The 23,512-nt window shown below is 38.4% G+C and overlaps 1 protein-coding gene and 1 pseudogene across 1 annotated transcript; both read left to right on the top strand.

The window, feature by feature from the left end:
- Window positions 1–1,399: 1,399 nt before the first annotated feature.
- LOC137243113 (methylglutaconyl-CoA hydratase, mitochondrial) lies at window positions 1,400–2,806 on the top strand. The gene has a single exon (XM_067770360.1). The coding sequence runs from the start codon at window positions 1,542–1,544 to the stop codon at window positions 2,430–2,432; it is 891 nt and encodes a 296-aa protein (XP_067626461.1). The 5' UTR covers window positions 1,400–1,541; the 3' UTR covers window positions 2,433–2,806.
- Window positions 2,807–5,753: 2,947 nt separating this feature from the next.
- On the top strand, window positions 5,754–6,716 carry LOC137244101 (ankyrin repeat and LEM domain-containing protein 2 homolog; annotated as a pseudogene).
- Window positions 6,717–23,512: the final 16,796 nt, after the last annotated feature.

Genomic DNA, 23,512 nt, shown 5'->3' with positions numbered 1-23,512 from the left:
CCTTGAATGCAACGAAGTCGAATTTAGTACCAGGTGTTGTTATCCCAACAGCTGATTGCTTCTTCTTGATAATTTTCCATACAACGCCTTGTACAAGGCGAATTTAGTACCAGGTGTTGTCAAGGCGAATTCATTATAGGTGGTGTTATCCCATCAGCTGATTGCTTCTTCTTGATAATTTTCCATACAAAGCCTTGTACAACAAAATGTCAGTTAATCGAAATCTATGAAAATTTTCTTTTGACTTGACATTCATCTGCACGGCGAATTGATTGAATTCGCTTTGCCACCACCTGGTATAGATTCGCCTTGGGTGTTGTTATCAGCTCATTACTTTTTCTTGATAATTTTCCATACAACGCCCTGTACTGCAACATGTCAGTTAATAGAAATCAATGAACATTTCCTTTTGACTTGACATACTTCTGTACCGCGAATTGGTTGAATTCGCTTTTCCACCACCTGGTATGGATTAGCCTTGGCCTTGACAACAATAGTTGCGTTCCATTGAGACTTGAGCGAGATATGGATAAAAATTTAACATGCAAATGCAGCAACAACGTTGTGATACTGATATTTATCTGGTTCAATTTCTGATCCGTATACAGTTCTGTTATTTTCGTTTTCTGTAGTAGATTTTTTGACAGCTAACCACTTTTGAGTTGGTAGCACTCATGGCTCAACTATATGGATGGCTCATCTCTACAGCAATAACATACCTTTGTTCACATTGCCAAAATTTGCGTAATGGTGTTAGACGAATGGAATGGAATGAAAACATAAAACTTAGCAGCATTTGTAAGTAGTAAGAAAATGTTGTAAATTCGTTGGTTTCTTTTTAAGTTTGCCATCTCCTTCTGACAATCCCTACTCTAGTGAAATGAAAAAAATAAAATCAGCTGGTGAGATGAGCCAACCATATAGTTGAGCCATTGCAGCACGGAACTAAATACGTGTACATTTGTGTATACATAAAAGATCTCGCCATATTTAAAAGCAAGAACACTGAAAGAGTAAACAACTTGAAGATGATGTAAGGAAAATAAACAGCTTGCTTACGTGCGAAACTATTTAAATGGTAATAATTCTATCAGTATCTTAAAATTTTGTGTACGTTTCTTCTTATTTTCTACAAAACAGCTTTCATAAAGTTGATCTAGATCGTTCCAATGAGATTTGAGCCAGAGCCAGAGCTCGATAAACCAATGGAACGGCCCTAATATGTCAGTTAATCGAAATCTACGAAAATCTTCTTTTGTTTTGACATTTTTTTGTACGACGTATCGATTGAATTCGCTTTGCCACCACCTGGTATCGATTCGCTTTGAATGCAACCCTGAGAAAGCGAAATTAATTTTCGCTGCCTGAAATGTCAATTCAATCAGCTGTTCTCCTTTTTGTTTTGATTACGCTGTTCCTAAAAACTAACCGGGCTTGCAATTGCTTTGTAATCAATATAAACAAATAAATTGCCCATTTTTTGGGCAAATCTCCAGGAAACTCTTCAAAGTACTACATATTTTGATTTGAAATTATTCAAAATGTTACGCAGCTTCACACGCTTCACATCGCCTGTACTGCTAAACGCATTAAGGATACGCACTTTTGTAGCTGCAGTCACCACCGACAAATCCAAAGAGATATTTGTTGAACGTCTCAAGGGTGAACAAAAAGGCATTACCGTCATCAGCCTTAACCGACCAGAAGCAAAAAACTCCTTTAGTCGCAGTTTGGTTGAATCATTCGAAAATGTTTTAGATGAATTGGAAAAAGATAATGGCTCGCGCTGCGTTATTTTACGTAGCTCATCACCTGGCATTTTCTGTGCTGGTGCTGATTTGAAAGAACGTAAAGCAATGACAGAAGATGAGGTATCCGAGTTCGTAACCACACTGCGTGAACTGTTAATTGCTTTGGAACAGCTGCCCATGCCTTCAATTGCTGCACTCGATGGTCCGGCTTTGGGTGGTGGGTTGGAAATGGCTTTAGCATGTGATATACGAACAGCAGCTGAAGATTGTAAAATGGGTTTGGTGGAGACACGATTGGCTATTATACCAGGCGCGGGGGGCACGCAACGGCTACCACGCATTCTCTCACCAGCACTAGCTAAAGAACTCATCTTCACATCGCGTGTACTAAATGGCATAGAAGCTAAAGAATTGGGTATTGTAAATCATGTAGTGCCACAGAATAAAACAAAAGATGCGGCATATCAAAAGGCATTGGAGATTGCTGAAGAAATTCTACCAAATGGACCAGTTGGTGTGCGTATGGCTAAGTTGGCTATTGACAAAGGCTTGCAAGTAGATTTGACTACTGGCTATTCCATTGAAGAGATATGCTATTCACAAGTTTTGCCAACGAAAGATCGCTTGGAAGGTTTGCAAGCGTTTGCGGAAAAACGAAAGCCGGTCTACAAGGGAGAATAAAAACGATATTCATTGTTAATTTTGTTCACAATGCAGATTGTGGAAATTAAAAAAATACTTGTACATAAACTGCACCATGTGTAACTCAAAATATTTCAAAAAACTTATTTTTTATCTACACAGAATATGTTAACTTTGTGTTGATACATGTTAATTTGTTATTAATGTTTGGATTCATTTAAAAATCGATGACTGCCATAGACTTGTCCAAACGCTCGGTTTATAAGCGGTCTGAAATGGATTTATTTTTAGATTTAATTTATAAGTTGGTAGGGAAAAAACCCTAATAAAATAATGAAATAACCAAAATTTATCATTTATTATGTTGTATTTCTTTTAAAACATTGGTAATTAAATGCAAATGTATAATTGTGTAAATTACATATTGTTTGTTTTAACGATTTATTATAAATTATTAAAATTTGTTAATATTTTCTTCATAATAGATAGTAATTTTCAGTTTTAACTCATATAAAATGATCTGATATAGACGAAGCAGCAAGTGAGGCGGTACCTAAAAAACTTGCGTTTTTAACAGAGGCCTTGGGATTTTCAGTTTGGCCGTGTTGTTGTTGTTTTAGCAGTGCTTCGCCCCACCTAACAGCCGCGACCGATCACAAATTGTCATCAATATCCTCTAACGGGAGTCCAAGGAAACTTGCTGTTTCAACAGGGGTGGACCATAATGAAAGTGGTGTTAGAGGCGTTGGTTTCACATTACAATTAAAGAGATGGTTGGTGTCATGTGGGGCATACATTTTGTATGTCGGGGTTGATCCTGGATAGGTAAGGTTACAGTATCCAGAACGAAGTAGAGCAAGAGTGACACGCGTTTCCCTGGTGAGTATTCGTTCCTCTTCCACAAGTTTTGGGTACTTTTCTTTGAGTACTGGATTCACCGGGAAATTCCTGACATAAAGGTCCGCGCCTGTTTGTGGAGTTCACCAAGGACCTGCTTGTGTTTTCTTTGCTTCATACGGCTGGGTTCTCAGGTGCCGTATTTCCTCAAAATGCTTACGGAGATTACTCCTTAAGCCCCTGGGCGGTGTTGGCTCATCAATCAGATGTCTGTTGGGATGCCCAGGTTTCTGGGTATTCAACAGGAACTGTTTGGTTAGCATCTCATTTCTCTCCCTAATGGGGACTATTCTCGCCTCATTATGTAGATGGTGTTCTGGGGACATAAGAAGGCAGCCCGTGGCGATTTTGAGAGCAGTCGACGTGGATGTTCAAAATGGTCGACATTTGGGACGTCCATGTTGTAAATAAGGTCGCGGAAGATTTAGTCGGTGATAGTGCCAGGTTTCGCGAGGCGAAAAAAACTGGAGAGATCAGGGAGGTAGCCGTTTATCTGTTGCAGAGCTCATCGATCTGTGGGCCTGGGCCTGTGGCCATTATTGTGGAGTCATCGGCGTATGAAACGATAGTGACTCCTTCTGGTGGTGGTGGGGATAGGACACCACCCTGTGGCACCCCTTGTTAAGGGATTCAAGGGGTTGTGTAGCGCAATATATAGCTTCTCCAACCCAATTGTCAACCTCACCTTCGAGCGGCGAATCCCGTTTCACTAACAGACGAGGCTCTGGCGACCCCAAGCTCCTCATGGAACTTGGGGGTGGGGAGGGAGGGATGGCCTGAAGGTTTAATGTGGCCATATAAATCGTTCCCGAGATGGTCGGGCCAGCACCTTAATGGTGCTGTGTTACCGGAGCGTATCGGATCTGTATCCGACAAAGGACCATCACATCGATAACACTCCCCAAAGCCTTCGGGGAGTAACTAATCGCTACAACAACAACACCTCGTTTAATTCTTCTTGGTTTTGATGTTTCGTTTCTAAATTGCACCGATGCCTGCCGACCACCCAGATAATTTGCGGTCCACCTATTAAGACATGGGGGAAGGGTAGACCCTTCCAGGTCTTGCAGTAAAGTGCGACGGTTGACCGTATCAAAAGCTTTTGATAGGTCTAGCGCTACGAGTACTGTTCTATGGTGGGGGTTTTGATTTAAACCGCAATTTATCTGGGTGCTGATGGCATTTAGCGCGGTGGTGGTGCTATGGAGTTTTCTGAAGCCATGCTGATGAGAGGCTAGCTGCAAATTTCCTTGGAAGTAGGGGAACAAAATGGCTTCAAGCGTGTTTGCTACTGGCGATAGGAGAGATATCGGACGATACGACTCTCCTATGTTAGCTGGTTTCCCAGGCTTTAGTAGCGGGACCACCTTGGCCATTTTACATTTTTCGGGTATGACAAAGGTGGAAAGAGACAGGTTGAAGACATGTGCTAAGTATTTGAAACTCTCTTTCCCTAGGGTTTTAAGCATCGGCATGGCTATGCCGTCTGGGCCCACTGCTTTGGATGGTTCAGCGTGACCAATGGCATCTTCAACCTCTTTGGCGTGGTGGTAATTGGTGACGGGCTGAATTTATGTTGATGTGCGTGTCTGTTGGCCCTCCGTCTATCTTTTTCGACCGTAGAATGCATTACATATTGACGGCAGAAAGCGCTCGCGCATTTTTCCGAATCTGTCAGGGGTGGGTGTTCCCCGCGTTGGGCTGACAAGACGTTTTCTTCCCCCATACTTCTGTGCCCATACAGCCCACATCTATTATCAACGTGTGATGCGCTTTTAGAGGTAAGCAGGAATCGAATGATGACCTGGTAGTACAAATGTCGAGGTTCACGCGAAAGCAATATTTTTAACTTTATATTTTAACTTTTATAACTCTGAAAAGACAAACATTTGAATTTTTTTAGCAAATACAAGACAGAATTGGAATGAGCATTGAGCTTGGCTAAAATCACCTTATAGAATTAGTAGATTATGCGTTATAAACGAAACAAGTACAACGCATCTTAAATAACTTGCTAATACAACTTAGTAGGGAAAACGGTAAAGACGTTTGTTGAGCTAAAAAAAAATTAAGGAATTACTTCAACTAAAAAATATTTTATACAAGAATTGGAGAGAAAAATATACAAAAAAAAGTGGCCTAAGAATTCAGTAAAAGCTATAGGAATTGCATAGAACATAAAAAAGGAAGTTTTGCAGTAAAGGAGTGAAGTGTAAAGGCTGCGCTGTGGTCGTTGGCAGATAGCTTACGTTTTTTACCAGGGAAATTGTGAAACTTGCAGACGCCCAGTGACGCCGCGTTTATTGTTAATTAAAAACGAACAAACAGCTTCATTTTAATTAGTTTAAGGAAAAATTTATTGTACATGTACTTATGTGAATAATTTGTGTGGTTCAGAAAAGTATTCATATAAAGCACATACAGCAAACGACTCGTGAAGGAAGAGGTTGAGGCGTAGCGGAGATGCCCGTTTATGGAATATATGTGGCCGAAAAGGAAGCCGATGCCCCACATGTAGTGGCAAAAGTGAGGCACTGGATGTGCTAAAATTACACAAAGAGGCTCCTCTACGTGAAAACTGGACATGAAGTGGTGGCGCCACCGCGACATGCTGATGGCATATCTTCAATTGTTGTGGAGAAAGCCGCATTTCGTGCGCCCACCAAACAGGAACTAATTGAATTTCGTAAAGTTATCGAGTCTGGCGATTATGAACGCGTCAAAAATATGATATGGGATAATCCACGTTACTTGGTGAGTGCAGGCGACACACCAACAACACTCAAAGAGGGATATCGCTATAATGCCATGCATATTTGTGCTATATCCAAAAAGCCACAAATTGCAGAATTAATTTTGAAAACTGTAAGCTATACGAAATTTGTTGATTTACTTACTGGCAAAAAAAAAATGATGAGAAAATGTGTAAGATTTATGCGTAAATTTATTGGATTACTTAAATATACCAGAGAAGGGGCGTAGCGAGACGCCATTGCATTTTGCAACGAAAAATGGTGCTGTAGAGATGGTTGAGGTTTTGACTTCATTTCCAGAATGCAAAATGACGCCCAACTCGGAGGGATTGTACCCGAAAGATATAATATGTTCACGCGTTTCGAATGCATCACCAGAGTTGTCTAAGAAAATTGAATCCTTACTGGAGGAGCGTTTTTATGTGCCTGTTCTACGTTCGGTGGATAATGCTATACCGCCAAAAATTGGGCAGCCTTTTTTTCCAATAATCCGCCGAATCTCAATTGTGATCCATTATTCGAATTAAATAATGCGCGTCGATTGGCCTTTGGAATGGGTGTACCAGTAAATGGGGTGCTTGAAGTTTTAGATGGTGTACTATCACGTGAACATATTATATCTTTTGGGTACAATCCCTCCGAGTTAAGCGTGATTTTGCATTCTGGAAAATGAAGACAAAACCTCAACCATCTCTACAGCACCATTTTTCGTTGCAAAATGCAATGGCGTTTCGCTACGCCCCTTCTCTGGTATATTCAAGTAATAATCCAATAAATTTACGCATAACTCTTTACACATTTTCTCATCATTTTTTTGCCAGTAAGCAAATCAACAAATTTCGTATCGCTTACAGTTTTCAAAATGAATTCTGCAATTTGTGGCTTTTTGGATATAGCACAAATATGCATGGCATTATAGCGATATCCCTCTTTCAGTGTTGTTGGTGTGTCGCCTGCACTCACCAAGTAACGTGGATTATCCCATATCATATTTTTGACGCGTTCATAATCGCCAGACTCGATAACTTTACGAAATTCAATTAATTCCTGTTTGGTGGGCGCACGAAATGCGGCTTTCTCCACAACAATTGAAGATTTGCCATAACATGTCGCGGTGGCGCCACCACCTCATGTCCAGTTTGTGCAAATTTGATTGCATCGTTTTCATTAATGAATTCACGTAGACGAGCCTCTTTGTGTAATTTTAGTACATCCAGTGCCTCACTTTTGCCACTAAACACATGTGGGGCATCGGCTTCCTTTCCGGGCACATATATTCCATAAAAGGGCATCTCCGCTACGCCTCAACCTCTTGCTTCACGAGTCGTTTGCTGTATTTGTTTTATATGAATACTTTTCTGAACCACACAAATTATTCACATAAGTACATGTACAATAGATTTTTCCTTAAACTAATTAAAATGAAGCTGTTTGTTCGTTTTTAATTAACAATAAACGCGGCGTCACTGGGCGTCTGCAAGTTTCACAATTTCCCTGGTAAAAAACGTAATCTATCTGCCAACGACCACATCGCAGCCTTTACACTTCACTCCTTTACTGCAAAACTTCCTTTTTTATGTTCTATGCAATTCCTATAGCTTTTACTGAATTCTTAGGCCACTTTTTTTGTATATTTTTCTCTCCAATTCTTGTATAAAATATTTTTTAGTTGAAGAAATTCCTGAACTTTTTTTTACGTTTTTTTTTTTTTTTTTTTTTGGGCTTTGAATACTCGTTTTGTGAGTATTGATGATGGGACGGATATTTATGTGTTCGCTATAGCGCCAGGTTGTACTTGGGTAGTGATGTATTTCCTTGGTATATATGTATTTAAAGCGAATTGTGTTTGATTTTTATGGCGTCACGCCAGATATTCCGTTAGTTTATGTATGTATTTATAAATTTAAGGTTAGGTTTTTTATTGGCACCACGCCATTTTTTCAATGTAACTGATTCCTATTAGGAGTGCATAATACCGCCCTAACTCCTGGGCAGGGACATTGTTTACTATATAGTTTGGCAGCTTAATTCGAGGTTATGTTGCGAATAGAGTGGAAGGCAGTCGCAGGCCGTAAAAATAGGCACTCGAATGGAGTGGAATGAAGAACAGTAGGAAGACCAGAGTTGCATTGGATCAATCATTGCATCAATATTAAAGATAAATTTAGAAAAAATAATTAAATACTTGAGTATAAGCAAACATTTTCTTTCAATTACTGCAATTAAGGTGTCCTAGATGCTATATATTCCAAAATTAAAACAGTTTATGTCTGTTTAAAAATTTGACTTCAATTTCCCTAAGATTTCCGCAATATGGCCATTAGTGATGGTTGTGTGTGTGTGCAAATTTTGAGCGATCAGCTGTTAGTTGCGCTACTTGGTAAAATTTACAATTTTTTTTAGCTCAACAAACGTCTTTACCATTGTAAATTTTACCAAGTAGCGCAAGTAACAGCTGATCGGTGAAAATTCGCACATTCACGCGCACAGTTCTCGACTCAGTTTCAAACAAAAACATTAGATTATTTAAATCAAATTTTAAAGTGAGATAATCCTTACGAATTTGTGTCTATAGAATATATAAGGCGTTTTTGTTGTTATTAAAACAATAGTTTTATTTATATTAAAGCTTTATCATTTTTTTTTTTAACTTTGAAAAAACTCCGAACACCATTCCTTCATTATATGACATTCGACTGCGTAGTCCACTGCCTTCCACTCTATTCGCAACATAACCTCTACTTAAGTTGCCAAACTATATAGTAAACAATGGTCTATACCCTTTTCCCTACTAAGTTGTATTAGCAAGTTATTTAAGATGCGTTGTACTTGTTTCGTTTGTAACGCATAATCATAGTGTACCTAGACAAGTGTGTCAGCTAAGCGATAAACGTCAAAACTACAAACAGCCTCCCTCACCTGATGCAATTCTCAGGTCTAGAGTTGCATTTTTGGTACGCAAGAGTACTTCAAGCTGAGTTGCATTTGAAAGTTTAATACAACTTTGTAGTGTTTACAGATGAAATAGTTGCATATACATATTTCCGCGGAAATAAGAATACTAGAAGATTTGTAGCCTGCAACAATGCGGAAACATACGGAAAGCAAAATTTATTTAAATTAGAGTCAAAATATAAAGCGCCACACGTGTCACATGGAAAAATTTCACTTCGAAGGCTGTTTACACAAATGCAAAAGGGTAAAATTATATAAAAGCTTTGGTCGCTTCAAGGCAAAGATAACGTACGGCATTTCATTGTTTTTCGTCTGGCGTTGTCAAAGCGTAGGCACGCAACCAAATCATTTATGTAAATTTTTCGATACTTCGCCGACAGATGAATTAATGAATGCAACACAACCAAAGCGTCTGTGTAAATCCGCATTAATTTTATGCAGCTGTAAAAGTCTCCTGCAAATAAAATGGCGCTGTAAGTGCAAACAAATCAAACTCCTATATGACACTACTTTATTTTCTATGTATTTTTCTTGTATTTTCTCTTATATTTTTTGTCGAGGGAGCCAATCATGATTCAATTACTAGAGGTTTGTTCTCCAATGATGACAGATCTTTGACACTCCCAAATTGAAAAATCTGGACGGGTTGCTTTTACGAAGTAAGGAAAACGGGGAATAATTCAATCCCCTTCAGTGAAAATTGTAGTAGAAAAGTATTCTTGTTAGTATATTAGTAGTGATAATAAATTTATAAATGCCAAAAGTTTTTGGGGAAATAACTCATTTTCTACTAAATATTTCGTGAATTGATAAAGTTATGTTGGTTTGGTCATCGTTTCAGAAAATGTTTGAAGAATGCCGTACGTTAGAATTTTATTCAAAAATGCACTATCTCAAAATTTGTTTCAAAAACTCTCTATATGAGTATAAGTTCAATGCATTTTGCCATAGGAGGGAGTTAATGAAAAACATTCTGAGATGAAGCGTTTTTCAATCTAACTCTAATATAGGGCGGTTTTGTGACAAATCCTGAATTGGGAAATTTTTGAAAAATATTTTGAGATAGCACGATTTTGAGTAGGCAGCCGACATGGGGTGATATGCTACTCAGGAGCCGCAATGAACAAACAAAAACAAATATAAATGAAAATGGCTTATTGTCTTAGAACTTTATATTCCTACCTTGACTTTGACAGAAGAGTTAAGCTTTTGTGAGATCCTGCTACACAGGGAGTATTTACCTTTTTATTTTGAAATTTCGGAAAGCTCTTCCGTTAAGTATTCATGAAAGCGTTCCGGACAAACCGTTAATTTAGAATATTCGGAATACGTTCATTTGATACTACCTCACGAGATCCGAATATATCAAATAAGTATATACAAAATATTCCAAACCGATTCTCCAAATTCTTAAATGGAGACGAATGTTCCGAACATACGGAATTAATAGAACAGAAGGTCGACTTTTAATACGCGCTCAAAAATATCGGGAGAAGTGTCAAAAGACGCGTATTGACATCGATAACAATAATTCGAAGACGGAAATAAAAATTTTAACTCGTTCAAAAGATATTGACGAAAAACCGAAATATGACCCCGGGTTTCGTTGGCGGCCTTCAGCCGAGCTTATAAAAAATTACCCTGGCCGGTCCACCAATGAGTTTAGATCAAAATTAAATGCGTGCAAAATCCCTTTGTACACAAAATCTTTTTCTGTGGACAAAGACATTACAACAATCGCATGAAAATTGCCAACTTCAACTGCAAATATCCGCGGACAGTGATAACATTTTTCTTTTCCGCCTTAGGATTATTGTTGCCGAGGTCACCTCCCTCGATATTTTTGGACGCGTATTAGCAGTATACTCCTGTTCTAGACTTTTACCTGAATAAGTTAACATGCCAAATAAATACATTTCGTTATGGCATCTCCATTACTTACTAATGACTTTTTTGCGTGAATCGATTTACTAGTCGAAGTTTTGACGTTGAACGATGAATTTTGATTTGGTTTAGGTTTCGTATATTCATAGGTTTACGAAAGTGCACGATATTTTGGTGTCCTCACTTTTCACAAAATTGCCCCTATGTTCAATGTTCAGTCATACTAATGGCTCGAGGCATAGTTAATAAATTCACTATAAAATTAAAAAAAGGGCTAAGGAATTATGCAGTTCAGTACTTATCCGGTATTTGTAAACTGATTGCTTCCTATTTCTACTACTAATATTTTTCAAAAAATCGCAAAGAAACAACACAGTTAACGGATGTCAATTCGATTTGGGAACAAAATGGCCGGAATTGCCAAAAAATTTGTCTGTCGAGCAAACCTCTTGTAATTGAATCATGGGAGCCAATAAGTTTTCAGTACTGGTGTAAGTGTGTGAACTATATTTAAAAAAACTAACGAAATACTAGCAAAATACAACGTACACTATGCGCATAATCTACTAATTCTATAAGGTGATTTTAGCCAAGCTTAATGTTCATTCCAATTCAATATACCCAACTTTGTACTCTCTGTCTTGTATTTGCTAAAAAAAATTCAAATCTTTGTCTTTTCAGAGTGATTGTTGTGGACATATTAGGGTGTCCGTCAAAAAAAAAAAAAATATATATTGCTTTCGCGTGAACCTCGACATTTCCTGCTTACCTCTAAAAGCGCATCACTCGTTGATAATAGATGTGGGATGTATGGGCACACATACGCGCGGTCCATCTAATTTTTTTCGGGGGAAGAAAACGTCCTGTCAGCCCAACGCGGGGAACACCCACCCCTGACAAATCCGACAGCACTTTATCGCCGAAGGTGATGGAAACTTTGTCATTGTGTTTAGACGGATTCGATAGGGACTTTACAGTGGACCAAAGTTTACCCACACCGGCAGAGAGGTTACAACCTCTTAGGTGCTCCTCCCATTTCGCCCGCTTGTGTTCATCCACAAGCAATCTGATGCGTTGGTTTATGTCCCTTATTTGGGGGTCGCCTGGGTCGAGCTGTCTTATAAGGTCACGTTCTCTCGCTAAATTTGCGGCCTCCGCCGGGAAGTGGGGCCGAATTTCGGGAATTCTCCCGGCGGGAATGAAACGTGCCGAGGCGGATTCAATGACCTTGCGGAAAGCACGCTCCTTTTGGCGGGCATCAGTCGGGATAGGGAGGGCAGCAAAGAGATTGTCTGTAAAAGATTTGTATTCCTCCCACTTTTCTTTTTTAAAGTTTATGAAAGTGCGTTTTTCTGTAACGATGAAGTCGGCGGTACGCTCGAACGAAATAAGTATAGGCAGGTGGTCGGATGCCAATGTTACCATCGGCTGCCAGTTGACGCAGTTTACGAGTTCTGCGCTCCCGATTGAGATATCCGGCGAACTGTGACAGCTTCCTACCATACGTGTGGGGGCGTCTCCGTTTATTGTGCAGAACGTCGTTTCTTCTATTTGATCCGCCAACATCTCACCCCTACTGTCCGCCCGCAAGTTTGAATGCCATAGATCGTGATGGGCGTTAAAGCCGCCTAAGATAATGCGATTGTAGCCAGTGAGTAAGGCGCTAATATTAGGGTGGTATCCATTGGGGCAACAGGTGGCAGGAGGGATGTAGATTTTGATGATTTCTAGGTTTGCATCGCCTGACCGGACAGATAGGCCTTGACGTTCTAAGACATTATCCCTGCGGTCGATGCCAGGATCAAATATATGATATTGCACAGAGTCCACGATTGCGACCACACGATTGCTGCCGGAAAAGAGGGGGGGGGGAGAGAAGACGGGGGCAGGGGCTGATGCTCAGCATTGCTACCAACTCTACTACAAAGATAGTAGTTATGAGTGGTAGCAGCTGTTTGAGTTGTTGGCGCCGCGGGGCGCGAGCAGCAGCGGGTTGTGGCTTGCTGTGCAGCAGGGCTACTGGAAGGTAGTGGGGGGGGGGGGGGGGGGGGGGTGGCGCTAAGGCGTAGACTACGGAACGCCCTTGGACGTGAACAGCAAGGAGCCACAAAAGGTTCATAAGAGTTACGTTGACGGCGGGTTTTGGTATCAAGCCCAGAACAACCTGTCCGATGCAACCATCCCTTACACGAGACACACTGAACTGAGTATGACCGTCCTAAAAAGATTCTTTTCCGGCAGATGCAGCAAAACCATTTCTCAGGACCGAGGTCAGGAGACGGACCCGGATTGGATTCGATACCTTCCCGGAGCAAGAGAATATGGAGCAGTCCCGCTGCAAGGAGCTGCTGGGAGGATGAAAATTTGTGGGAGGGACGCAACAAATTAAATGGAGTTACACTGAAATGACAGTCCTTGGTCGGGAAAAATCCCGAGTCGCTCCGGTACATAGAACCGACTGCCTTTGGCCGTCGAACAAACGTCTGGTAACACTATGGGCATATTCAGTCTACATATGTGAAGGCTTTACGAACCGGTCAGTTCAACCTAACCCAATTAATTAGTGGGACTTGAAAGTTATATATAATATTATGTGTGAGGTGTAAACCAGCTCCAGCATGATTTTAAGTTAAGGTGCGACATAAACACAACTATGTATAAACCACAGCTTACTATAAGATGTAAGGAAATGACGAATGAATAAAGAAGAGGAAGGGATTTCCGTTTTGGTGATTAATTAGGAACGACTTGTTTTATTCAAAGCAAGATTCAATCTAGTAGCATCGCCTTCGCAAGTACATTTTTGTTGAAATTTATAGCTCAGGTGTGGGGTAAACCTACCAAACTAAAGAAAATTAAAGAAATTATAAACCTTTTCTAAAAGAAACTATGGGTAATCCAAGGAAAAACGTATAAAAAGCACTTGAGGCAGCCGGAGTGAAATTCCCACCATCAGCGACTTTGCAGCAATTACGCAGCTTGCTAACAGATGTTGTGGGAACCAAAGCAACGGGTTCGACCAGCGCTAATTCCAATACTGCCGATATTACTAATACTGCCGATTACACCAATACTTCAGATGCCACCAATACTGCCGATGCCGCCAACTCTGCCGATGCCGTCAACTCTTCCAATGTCGTCAACTCTGCCTATGCCGTCAACTCTACCGATGCCGCCAACTCTGCCGATGCCGCCAATTCTGCCGATGTCACCAATACTGCAGATGCGGGTCATATTGCAAATGCCGTCAATACAACTGATGTCGCCAATAATTATCCGGCCGTCAGTACTGAAGTTCCTATCAATACTACTGAAACAATTGAAATTGACAATGCCGTTGAAAATCTCAAAAGACAAACTACGCCAATAGTCGCTAAACTGGACGATGAAGTGATGGCACTGAAGAAACGATTAGAGGTTTTAAAGCTTATGAAGCAGATAGAAGAGCTCGAATGTAGAGGTTAAATGAAGATCATACGCCGCCTAGACTTCAGTGACATCGAGCACGCTCTGCCTAAATTTAACGGGGATGATGTATCTTATCCAGTGCATCATTTTCTTCGTGACTTTGAAGAAATTATGGACTCGTCAGCAGACGACAACTTCAAGTTACTTGCCCTCCGACGGTCCTTAACAGGGACGGAAAGTGTCTTTTTATCAACTACTACAGCGTTAAATTATGACGCATTAAGACGGGCGCTTGTATCCGAGTTGGACATCGCGGTTTCACGCCAAGAAATTTATAAAATGCTCTCGCAGCGCCGATGGAAGAAAAAAGAGGAGTCTATGCACTGCTACGTATTACATATGCAATCCTGGCAAAGCGTGCCAATATCTCTAAACTGAAGTAATAGACTTTATCATCGACGGCATAGGCACCTTAATTCCCAACGTTCGAATTTTATTTACGGCACGTACACTGGACGAATTGAAAACGTTGATAGGCCGATATCAAAACAAATACTTTGGCACCAATATCACTGGCACGCACGCTGGACAATCAACAACTACCGCAAAACAGCCGACAGCAACAAATCCGAAGCAATCCACCACAAAGCCAAAGTCAAACCCAATGCTTTGTTATAATTGTTCGCGCAATGGACATACGAAACCCAACTGCCCATATCCAATACGTCCAGATGTATCCTGTTTTCAGTGCTGGCGAATGGGGCACGACAATCGTTCCTGCCCGAACCCGCCGAAGGTACTCAAACCACGAAACGAGGTAGCTTTGGTAACCGAGGACGCAGAATATGAGCGAGATGCCATAGGAGCATTCAATTTCGTAAGTTTGTCATTGAGACCAACGTTTCACCTAATGAATACCCATACCATATTGATTCATGTTATTCAATCAGAGCTCCATTTATATCTTCAGAAGATGTATTATCTTATTTAAAAACTTTAAAAGTATCATATTCATACGGCCCCGACAGGATCCCGACACACTTTCTTAAAAAATGTGCCGCAAACATCTATCAGCCGCTAACAGATTTATTTAATTTATCTTTAATTTATGGCGTTTTCCCAACAATATGGAAGGAATCTTTTCTTATTCCGCTTCATAAAAATGGAAGCAGGTCTTCAATAGAAAACTACCGGGGCATAGCAAAGTTATCCGCTATCCCAAAGTTATTTGAGGCTATTGTTACCCACCACCTAACATTCCCTATTTCCCCCATAATTGCAAGCTCGCAGCATGGGTTCTGTAAGGGCAAATCACCTATCACCAATTTACTAGAATTTACCACCCACGTTTCTAATGGATTTAGAAAAGGCCTTCACACTGATGTAATTTACACCGATTTCAGTAAAGCTTTCGACAAAGTATCACACCCATTACTTATTCATAAGCTCAGTCAACTCGGTTTTCAACCCCGTCTTATATGTTGGATTTCTTCGTATCTTGGTTATCGTACACAAAAAGTAATATTTAAAAATACACTTTCTGGGGTCATCAATGTTTCTTCTGGTGTTCCTCAGGGCAGCCATCTTGGTCCGATTCTGTTCTTGTTGTTCATAAACGATATATCTGGTACAATTAAATACTCAAAAATCTTGATGTACGCAGACGATGTAAAACTTTTCAAATCATGTGCCTCGGTTGAGGAACATTCCTTGCTTCAAATGGATTTAAATCACTTGGTTACCTGGTGCAATGTAAATTATATGCCGCTCAATCTCAAAAAATGTAAATTCATGTGTTTTTCTCGGAGAGTTTCGCCACCAGCTTCATATACAATTAACAACTATAGTCTAGAAACTGTAAATAATTTTATTGACTTGGGAGTCATGATGGATTCCAAACTTAGTTTCAATCTTCATATTAATGCTACAGTGAATAAAGGCAAAGGTGTTTTTGCATTTGTTAAACGGTGGTCAAAAGAATTTAACGACCCTTACATAACTAAAGCACTTTTTACAACATTAGTTAGGCCAATATTAGAATACGGCTCGATAATTTGGAATCCGCGTTATCAAGTCCATGCAGACAGTCTCGAATCAATACAAAAACAATTTTTACTATTTGCCTTAAGAAATTTCCAATGGGACTCTTTAACTAATCTTCCACCTTATACTAATCGATTAAAGCTTATCAATCTTCCAACTCTTGCTAGTCGAAGGGAAATGCTTGGTGTGATATTTATGACAAAACTTTTAAATGGATCAATTTCGAGCCCATTCCTTCTGAATGAAGTGAACTTTTGCGTTCCCTCTCGGACATCGAGACACTTCAAACCTCTTCTGCTGAAACAATGTAGAACGAATTTCGAACAAAATGAACCTTTTCGGCGTTTATGCCAAGATTATAACTCTCACTCAAACACATTTGATAGCTCGGACTCTCTTTTTTCTATAAAAAAGATTGTTCTCACCTCTCTAAATTAATGTATATTACGTTTGCTTCTGTTCTCTTTAAATATTACGCTTGGCTGATGAAATTTCTTCTGTAGCTGAGCAGTCTCAGATCGTGACGCTTGACAAACCGCTGCCCATCAAAGACTCGGCAAAATAAAAAAAAAAAAAAAAGTTATTATATATATATATAAATCGATCGCGTGAACAGGATTAGCCTGGTTTCATTGGGCCACTTGAGGGCAGCGCGCTGCCACAACGTCCATTAAAAAAAAAAAAAAAAAGGTAGATAGTGAGTTAGTATCTAACACTTTTTTTCTCTCTTTGACACCGGCAGTCCGGTTAGGTTTATAAAGGCGTCACGTGTCCCAAAACAGTTGGTTGGCCAAAAGATCAGCGGATCCATATCTAAATACAAAAATATCGAAGTAAAAATTTGTTCATTATTAGCAATGTAAAATGTAAAATTAAATTTAGAAACAAAACAAATGAAATCGAATTAAATATCTTGCCAGATAAGAGCATGACCATACCTATTATTGTGGGACGTGACTTCCTCAGAGTTTTTAATATTAAATTGAGAGATCTTGGTGAAAAACACCTCATGAAAAATTAATAGGTTTAAGATGTGAGCCTGGTATTCCTAGAGGAACACAATCCGTTACTGATACCGATGCACATTCTGTTGTTGTTAGCCCGACACAACTTAATCAAGAACATAATGAAAGTGAACCGAATGCCGTTGAATCGTGGGAGCCTAAGAATCCCACTGCCGCTGACGTGCCTGAAATATTTAGCATAGATGTTTCTCATGACGAAGATGTTGACATTAGTTTTAAGTTAGCTGAAAGCCAGCGTGATGATCTAAGACGACTCATTAACAATACCTATATTAACCCTGACATTGAACCTGAACCATATAAGTACGAAATGAAGATACATGTAACCAGCGATGTTGCATTCCATTGCGCTCCCCGGAGACTTTCATACGCTGAGCGCAGCCATTTGGTGAAAAGCACAGCCATCGAAAGCCAAAAATCGATAAGTTTTGGACAAAAAGATGATAACTCGTCGATAAGTAATCAGTGGCTCATTGTTCACCTTTAATTTATAAACATACCAATAAATAGGCAGTAAGAAATTGATAAAGCAACCTTATTACAAAACACCGAAAACTCACCTATAACAAACATATTCGATAAAATATAGAAAACACGGTCTGACGTTCGATCAACGAATTTTCGCCTTTTATGAAACAAAGCAATTAATACACGAAGAAGAAAACTTTCCTAAGCGGAGTCGTCTCTCGGCAGTGTTTGGCAAGCGCTCCGGGTGTATTTCTGCCATGAAAAGCTCTCAGTGAAAACTCATCTGCCTTGCAGATGCCGTTCGGAGTCGGCATAAAACATGTAGGTCCCGTCCGGCCAATTTGTAGGGAAAATCAAGAGGAGCACGACGCAAATTGGAAGAGAAGCTCGGCCTTAGATCTCGCCTTACATTTATTTTTGATAGGACGTACTTTATCTAAAATGAGGATTAAATCTGCAAATGCAAAACCATTTCGGGAAAATTTGCCATTAATTGTTATAAATAAATTAGTTAGTTTCAACAAAAGTTAACTCGTTAATTCCGAGTTCATGTTTTTTTGAAAACAACTAAAATAACAAGTAAGGAAGGTTAAGTTCGGGTGTAACTGAACATTACATACTCAGTTGAGAGCTATGGTGACAACATAAGGGAAAATAACCATGTAGGAAAATGAACCTAGGGTAACCCTGGAATGTGTTTTTATGACATGTATATCAAATGAAAGACATTAAAGAGTATTTTATGAGGGAGTGGGCCATAGTTCTATAGGTGGACGTCATTTAGGGATATCGCCAAAAAGGTGGATCAGGGTTGACTCTAGAATTTGTTTGTACAATATGGGTATAAAAAAAAGGTGCTAATGAGTATTTTAAAAGGGAGTGGTGGTAGTTGTATAGGTGGTCGCCTTTTCGAGATATCGCCATAAAGGTGGACCAGGGGTGACCCTAGAATTTGTTTGTACAATATGGGTATCAAAAAAAACGGTGCTAATGAGTATTTTAAAAGGAGGTGATCCTTAGTTCCATACGTGGACGCCGTTTCGAGATATCGCCATAAAGATGGACCAGGGATGACCCTAGAATTTGTTTGTACAATATGGGTATCAATAAAAAGGTGCTAATGAGTATTTTAAAAGGGAGTGATCCTTAGTTCCATAGGTGGACGCCGTTTAGAGATATCGCCATAAAGGTGGACCAGGTGACCCTAGAATTTGTTTGTACGATATGGGTATCAAATTAAAGGTATTAATGAGGGTTTTAAAAGGGAGTGGTGGTAGCTGTATTGGTGGTCACCTTTTCGAGATATCGCCATAAAGGTGGACCAGGGGTGACTCTAGAATACGTTTGTACAATATGGGTATCAAACGAAAGGTGTTAATGAGTATTTTAAAAGGGAGTGGGCCTTAGTTCTATAGGTGGACGCCTTTTCGAGATATCGCCATAAAGGTGGACCAGAATATGTTTGTACGATATGGGTATCAAATGAAAGGTGTTAATGACTATTTTAAAAGGGCGTGGGGCTTAGTTCTATAGGTGGACGCCTTTTCGAGATATCGCCATAAAGGTGGACCAGGAGTGACTCTAGAATGTGTTTGTACGATATTGGTATCAAATTAAAGGTATTAATGAGAGTTTTAAAAGGGAGTGGTGGTAGTTGTATATGTGAAGGCGTTTTCCAGATATCGACCAAAATGTGGACCAGGGTGACCCAGAACATCATCTGTTGGATACCGCTAATTTATTTATATATGTAATACCAGCAAAGATTTCAAGGGTATTTTATTTCGCCCTGCAGAACATTTTCATTTTCTTCTACTTAATATAGTAGGTGTCACAACCATTTTAGAAAGTTTTTTCCAAAGTTATATTTCGCGTCAATAAACCAATCCAATTACCATGTTTCATCCCTTTTTTCGTATTTGGTATAGAATTATGGCATTTTTTTCATTTTTCGGAATTTTCGATATCGAAAAAGTGGGCGTGGTCATAGTCGGATCTCGTTCATTTTTTACACCAAGATAAAGTGCGTTCAGATAAGTACGTGAACTGAGTTCAGTAAAGATATGTCGATTTTTGCTGTAGTTATCGTGTTAACGGCCAATCGGAGCCACGCCCATTTTGAAATTTTATTTTATTTTTGTAGTTTGTTGCACCATATCATTACTGGAGTTGAATGTTGACATAATTTACTTATATACTGTAAAGATATTAAATTTTTTGTTAAAATTTTACTTAAACAAATTTTTTTTTTTTTAAAGTGGGCGTGGTCCTTCTCCGATTTTGCAAATTTTTCTGAAGCGTACATATAGTAATAGGAGTAACGTTCCTGCCAAATTTCATCATGATATCTTCCAAATTACAGCTTGCAAAAGTTTTAAATTACCTTCTTTTAAAAGTGGGCGGTGCCACGCCCATTGTCCAAAATTTTACTAATTTTCAATTCTGCGTCATAAGTTCAACTCACCTACCAAATTTCATCGCTTTATCTGTCTTTGGTAATGAATTATTGCACTTTTTCGGTTTTTCGAAATTTTCGATATCGAAAAAGTGGGCGTGGTTATAGTCCGATATCGTTCATTTTAAATAGCGATCTGAGATGAGTCCTCAGGAACCTACGTACCAAATTTCATCAAGATACCTCAAAATTTACTCAAGTTATCGTGTTAACGGACGGACGGACATGGCTAAATCAAATTTTTTTTCGATCCTGATGATTTTGATATATGGAAGTCTATATCTATCTCGATTCCTTTATACCTGTATAACCAACCGTTATGCAATCAAACTTAATATACTCTGTGAGCTCTGCTCAACTGAGTAAAAAAAACAAAGAAGCTGTTAAATGTATTTACGTTTAAGTCAAATTTGCCACAAAAAATGGGCCGGTCAAAAATTAATTCTATTTAAGATTTTTTGGTACGCTAAAAATAATTTGGAAAATTTTTTTAGGATTTTGGTAGAGACTATTATAGGTAAGCGGCAACAATGGGGAACCATATTTGAATGTAGGTGAAACATTTGTGCTTTCGAATTTAGCGAGTATACATAAAATTTGAAATTTTTTTTAGGTCTTTGAAATTCGCATTAGAACGCTTAGATAATTGTTCCCAAAGATGGCGCGCTTATGCTCGAAAATGACTTACGATATTTGTATGTATTGTTCGAATTTACAAAAAACTTTTTCTATTAATTATAAACAAATAGAGTAATATTTGTTAACAAAAATAGGCCTATGCACTGCGGCTGATCTATACGAATCGATTCATATAACCTTTATATGATTTTACGTATGCTAAGTATGCGAAACAGCCTGTCAATTGATTGTATGGAAATTTGGTTAGCGTATTAATATATAAATAGTGGGTAATATACTGACTATGCACGCTATGATGCCGGTTGCCGTTTTGACCTAAAATCAAAGACGTTTTTGGGACGTTTTTTTGTTTCGTTTAATATACACCGTGAAATTTTCCGATTCAGTCAAGTTGCAGTTAAATAATAATAAACCAATTTGAAATAAGAGAATATATAATAAAATAAAATAAGAACTAAAATAAATTAGCATAAAAGGCAATATAAAAAATTTAATATTATATTTTTGTAACTTTTTTTTTTCGTTCAATATAAGAAGTACTTTATCTAAAATGAGGATTAAATCTGCAAATGCAAAAACATTTTCGGGCACATTTGCCATTAATTGTTATAAATAAATTAGTTAGTTTCAACTAAAGTTAACTCACTATTTGTGATTTCATGTTTTTTTGAAAACAACTAAAATAAAAAACAAAGAATCTGTTAAATAAAGACTTATGTATTTACGTTTAAGTGAAATTTGCCACAAAAAATGGGCTGGTCAAAAATTAATTCTATTTAAGATTTTTTGGTACGCTACAAATTATTTTGGAACAATCTTTTAGGATTTTGGTAGAGACTATTATAGGTAAGCGGCAACAATGGGGAACCATATTTGTATGTAGGTGAAACATTTGTGCTTTCGAATTTAGCGAGTATACATAAAATTTGAAATTCACATTAGAAAACTTAGATAATTGTTCCCAAAGACGGCACGCTTGTGCATAAAGGTTTAGGTCTTTGAAATTCGCATTAGAACACTTAGATAATTGTTCCCAAAGATGGCGCGCTTGTGCACGAAAATGACTTACGATATTTGTGTGAATTGTTCGAATTTACAAAAAACTTTTTCTATTAATTATAAACAAATAGAGTAATATTTGTTAACAAAAATAGGCCTATGCACTGCGGCTGATCTATACGAATCGATTCATATAACTTTTATATGATTTTACGTATGCTAAGTATGCGAAACAGCCTGTCAATTGATTGTATGGAAATTTGGTTAGCGTATTAATATATAAATAAATATGGTTCTATTCTGAACTAATTTTTCTTCGAGAGGGGCAGTGCCACGCCCATTTTTTTATTTTTTAATCCACTTGGGAAGTTTGTAAATCCACTTGAGAAATCAAATACCATTGATATGAAGCTCTTTTTTGCAAAGATGTAGCTTATTTCATTCGTCCACGACCCTTTAAAAAATCTTGTATATAAAAGTGGGCGTGGTGCTTAATCGATTTCGTTAATTGTTCTTCAAAACATTCCTTATAGTAAAGACAACCTCTCTGCCGAATTTTGTTACGTTAGGTTTAACGATTTTTGATTTATGATCATATTTGTAAAATTGATTTTATCACAAGTAGGCGGTGCCACGCACATTTAAAAAAATTTTTTTTTTTTCAAATTTTTATCAAGAGTCTCAATATCAGTCCACATGTCAAATTTCAACATTCAGGTGTATTATTTACTAAATAATCAGGATTTTTTGTGTTTTCCAAAATGTTATATATATAAAAAGTGGGCGTGGTTATCATCCGATTCCAATCATTCACTGGGTCCAGATAAGCTCGTGTACCAAATTTGGTGAAGATATCTCAATATTTACTCTAGTTATCGTGGTAACGGACGGACGGACATGGCTCAATCAAATTTTTTTTCGACACTGATGATTTTAATATATATCTATATCTATATGGATTCCTTTAAACCTGTACAACCAACCGTTATCCAATCAAAGTTATAATACCCTGTGTAAAAGTACAGCTGGGTATAAAAAAAAAATGCTTTCGTTATATTACAACCTTATGTTTGTTCATATGGCTGTGATTGTTAACGCACGTTGCACAATTTTTTTCTACATTTTAAATTACGAATTTTCATTTGCTCAAGTTGAACATTGCAGTTCAAATTATTTTACGGCTTAATGCATATTTTATGTTTGTAACTTTTTTGTTTGTGTGATTTTGTTGGCCTTTATTTACTTAGCACATGCAGATTACAGATTAAATTGGTGTCAAGATGGGTAATACTAGAAACTTGATCGGAAGTAAAAGCAATAAAAAGCACATCTGTCCAAGTGGGTGTGTTGGTTTACTTCATTATTGAATACAATTTTCCCTGTTATGAACTTTAGGATTGCTGGTGGATCCCCTTTCCACTATCCGACTTGAAAGGGACCTGCTTTAAGAAATCTTGCTGTTTTTAAGCGTAACACTAGATTAAGTGTTTGGAAAATTCATTTACCAAGTCTTTTATTTTAGTCTTTAGAAAATAGCATCACTATCTAGGTAGTTATTAATAATAGAATGTACAAAGAAAAAGGTAATAATGC

Source organism: Eurosta solidaginis, chromosome 3 (assembly GCF_040869045.1).
Source record: "Eurosta solidaginis isolate ZX-2024a chromosome 3, ASM4086904v1, whole genome shotgun sequence".
In the NCBI taxonomy this organism is placed as follows: Eukaryota; Metazoa; Arthropoda; class Insecta; order Diptera; family Tephritidae; genus Eurosta; species Eurosta solidaginis.
The sequence above is the reverse complement of the archived record's forward strand: the minus strand, read 5'-3'. Positions and strand labels throughout refer to the sequence as shown.

Coding starts and splice junctions, on each gene's coding strand:
- LOC137243113 (XM_067770360.1), top strand. CDS start 1,542: ATGTTACGCAGCTTCACACGCTTCACATCGCCTGTACTGCTAAACGCA.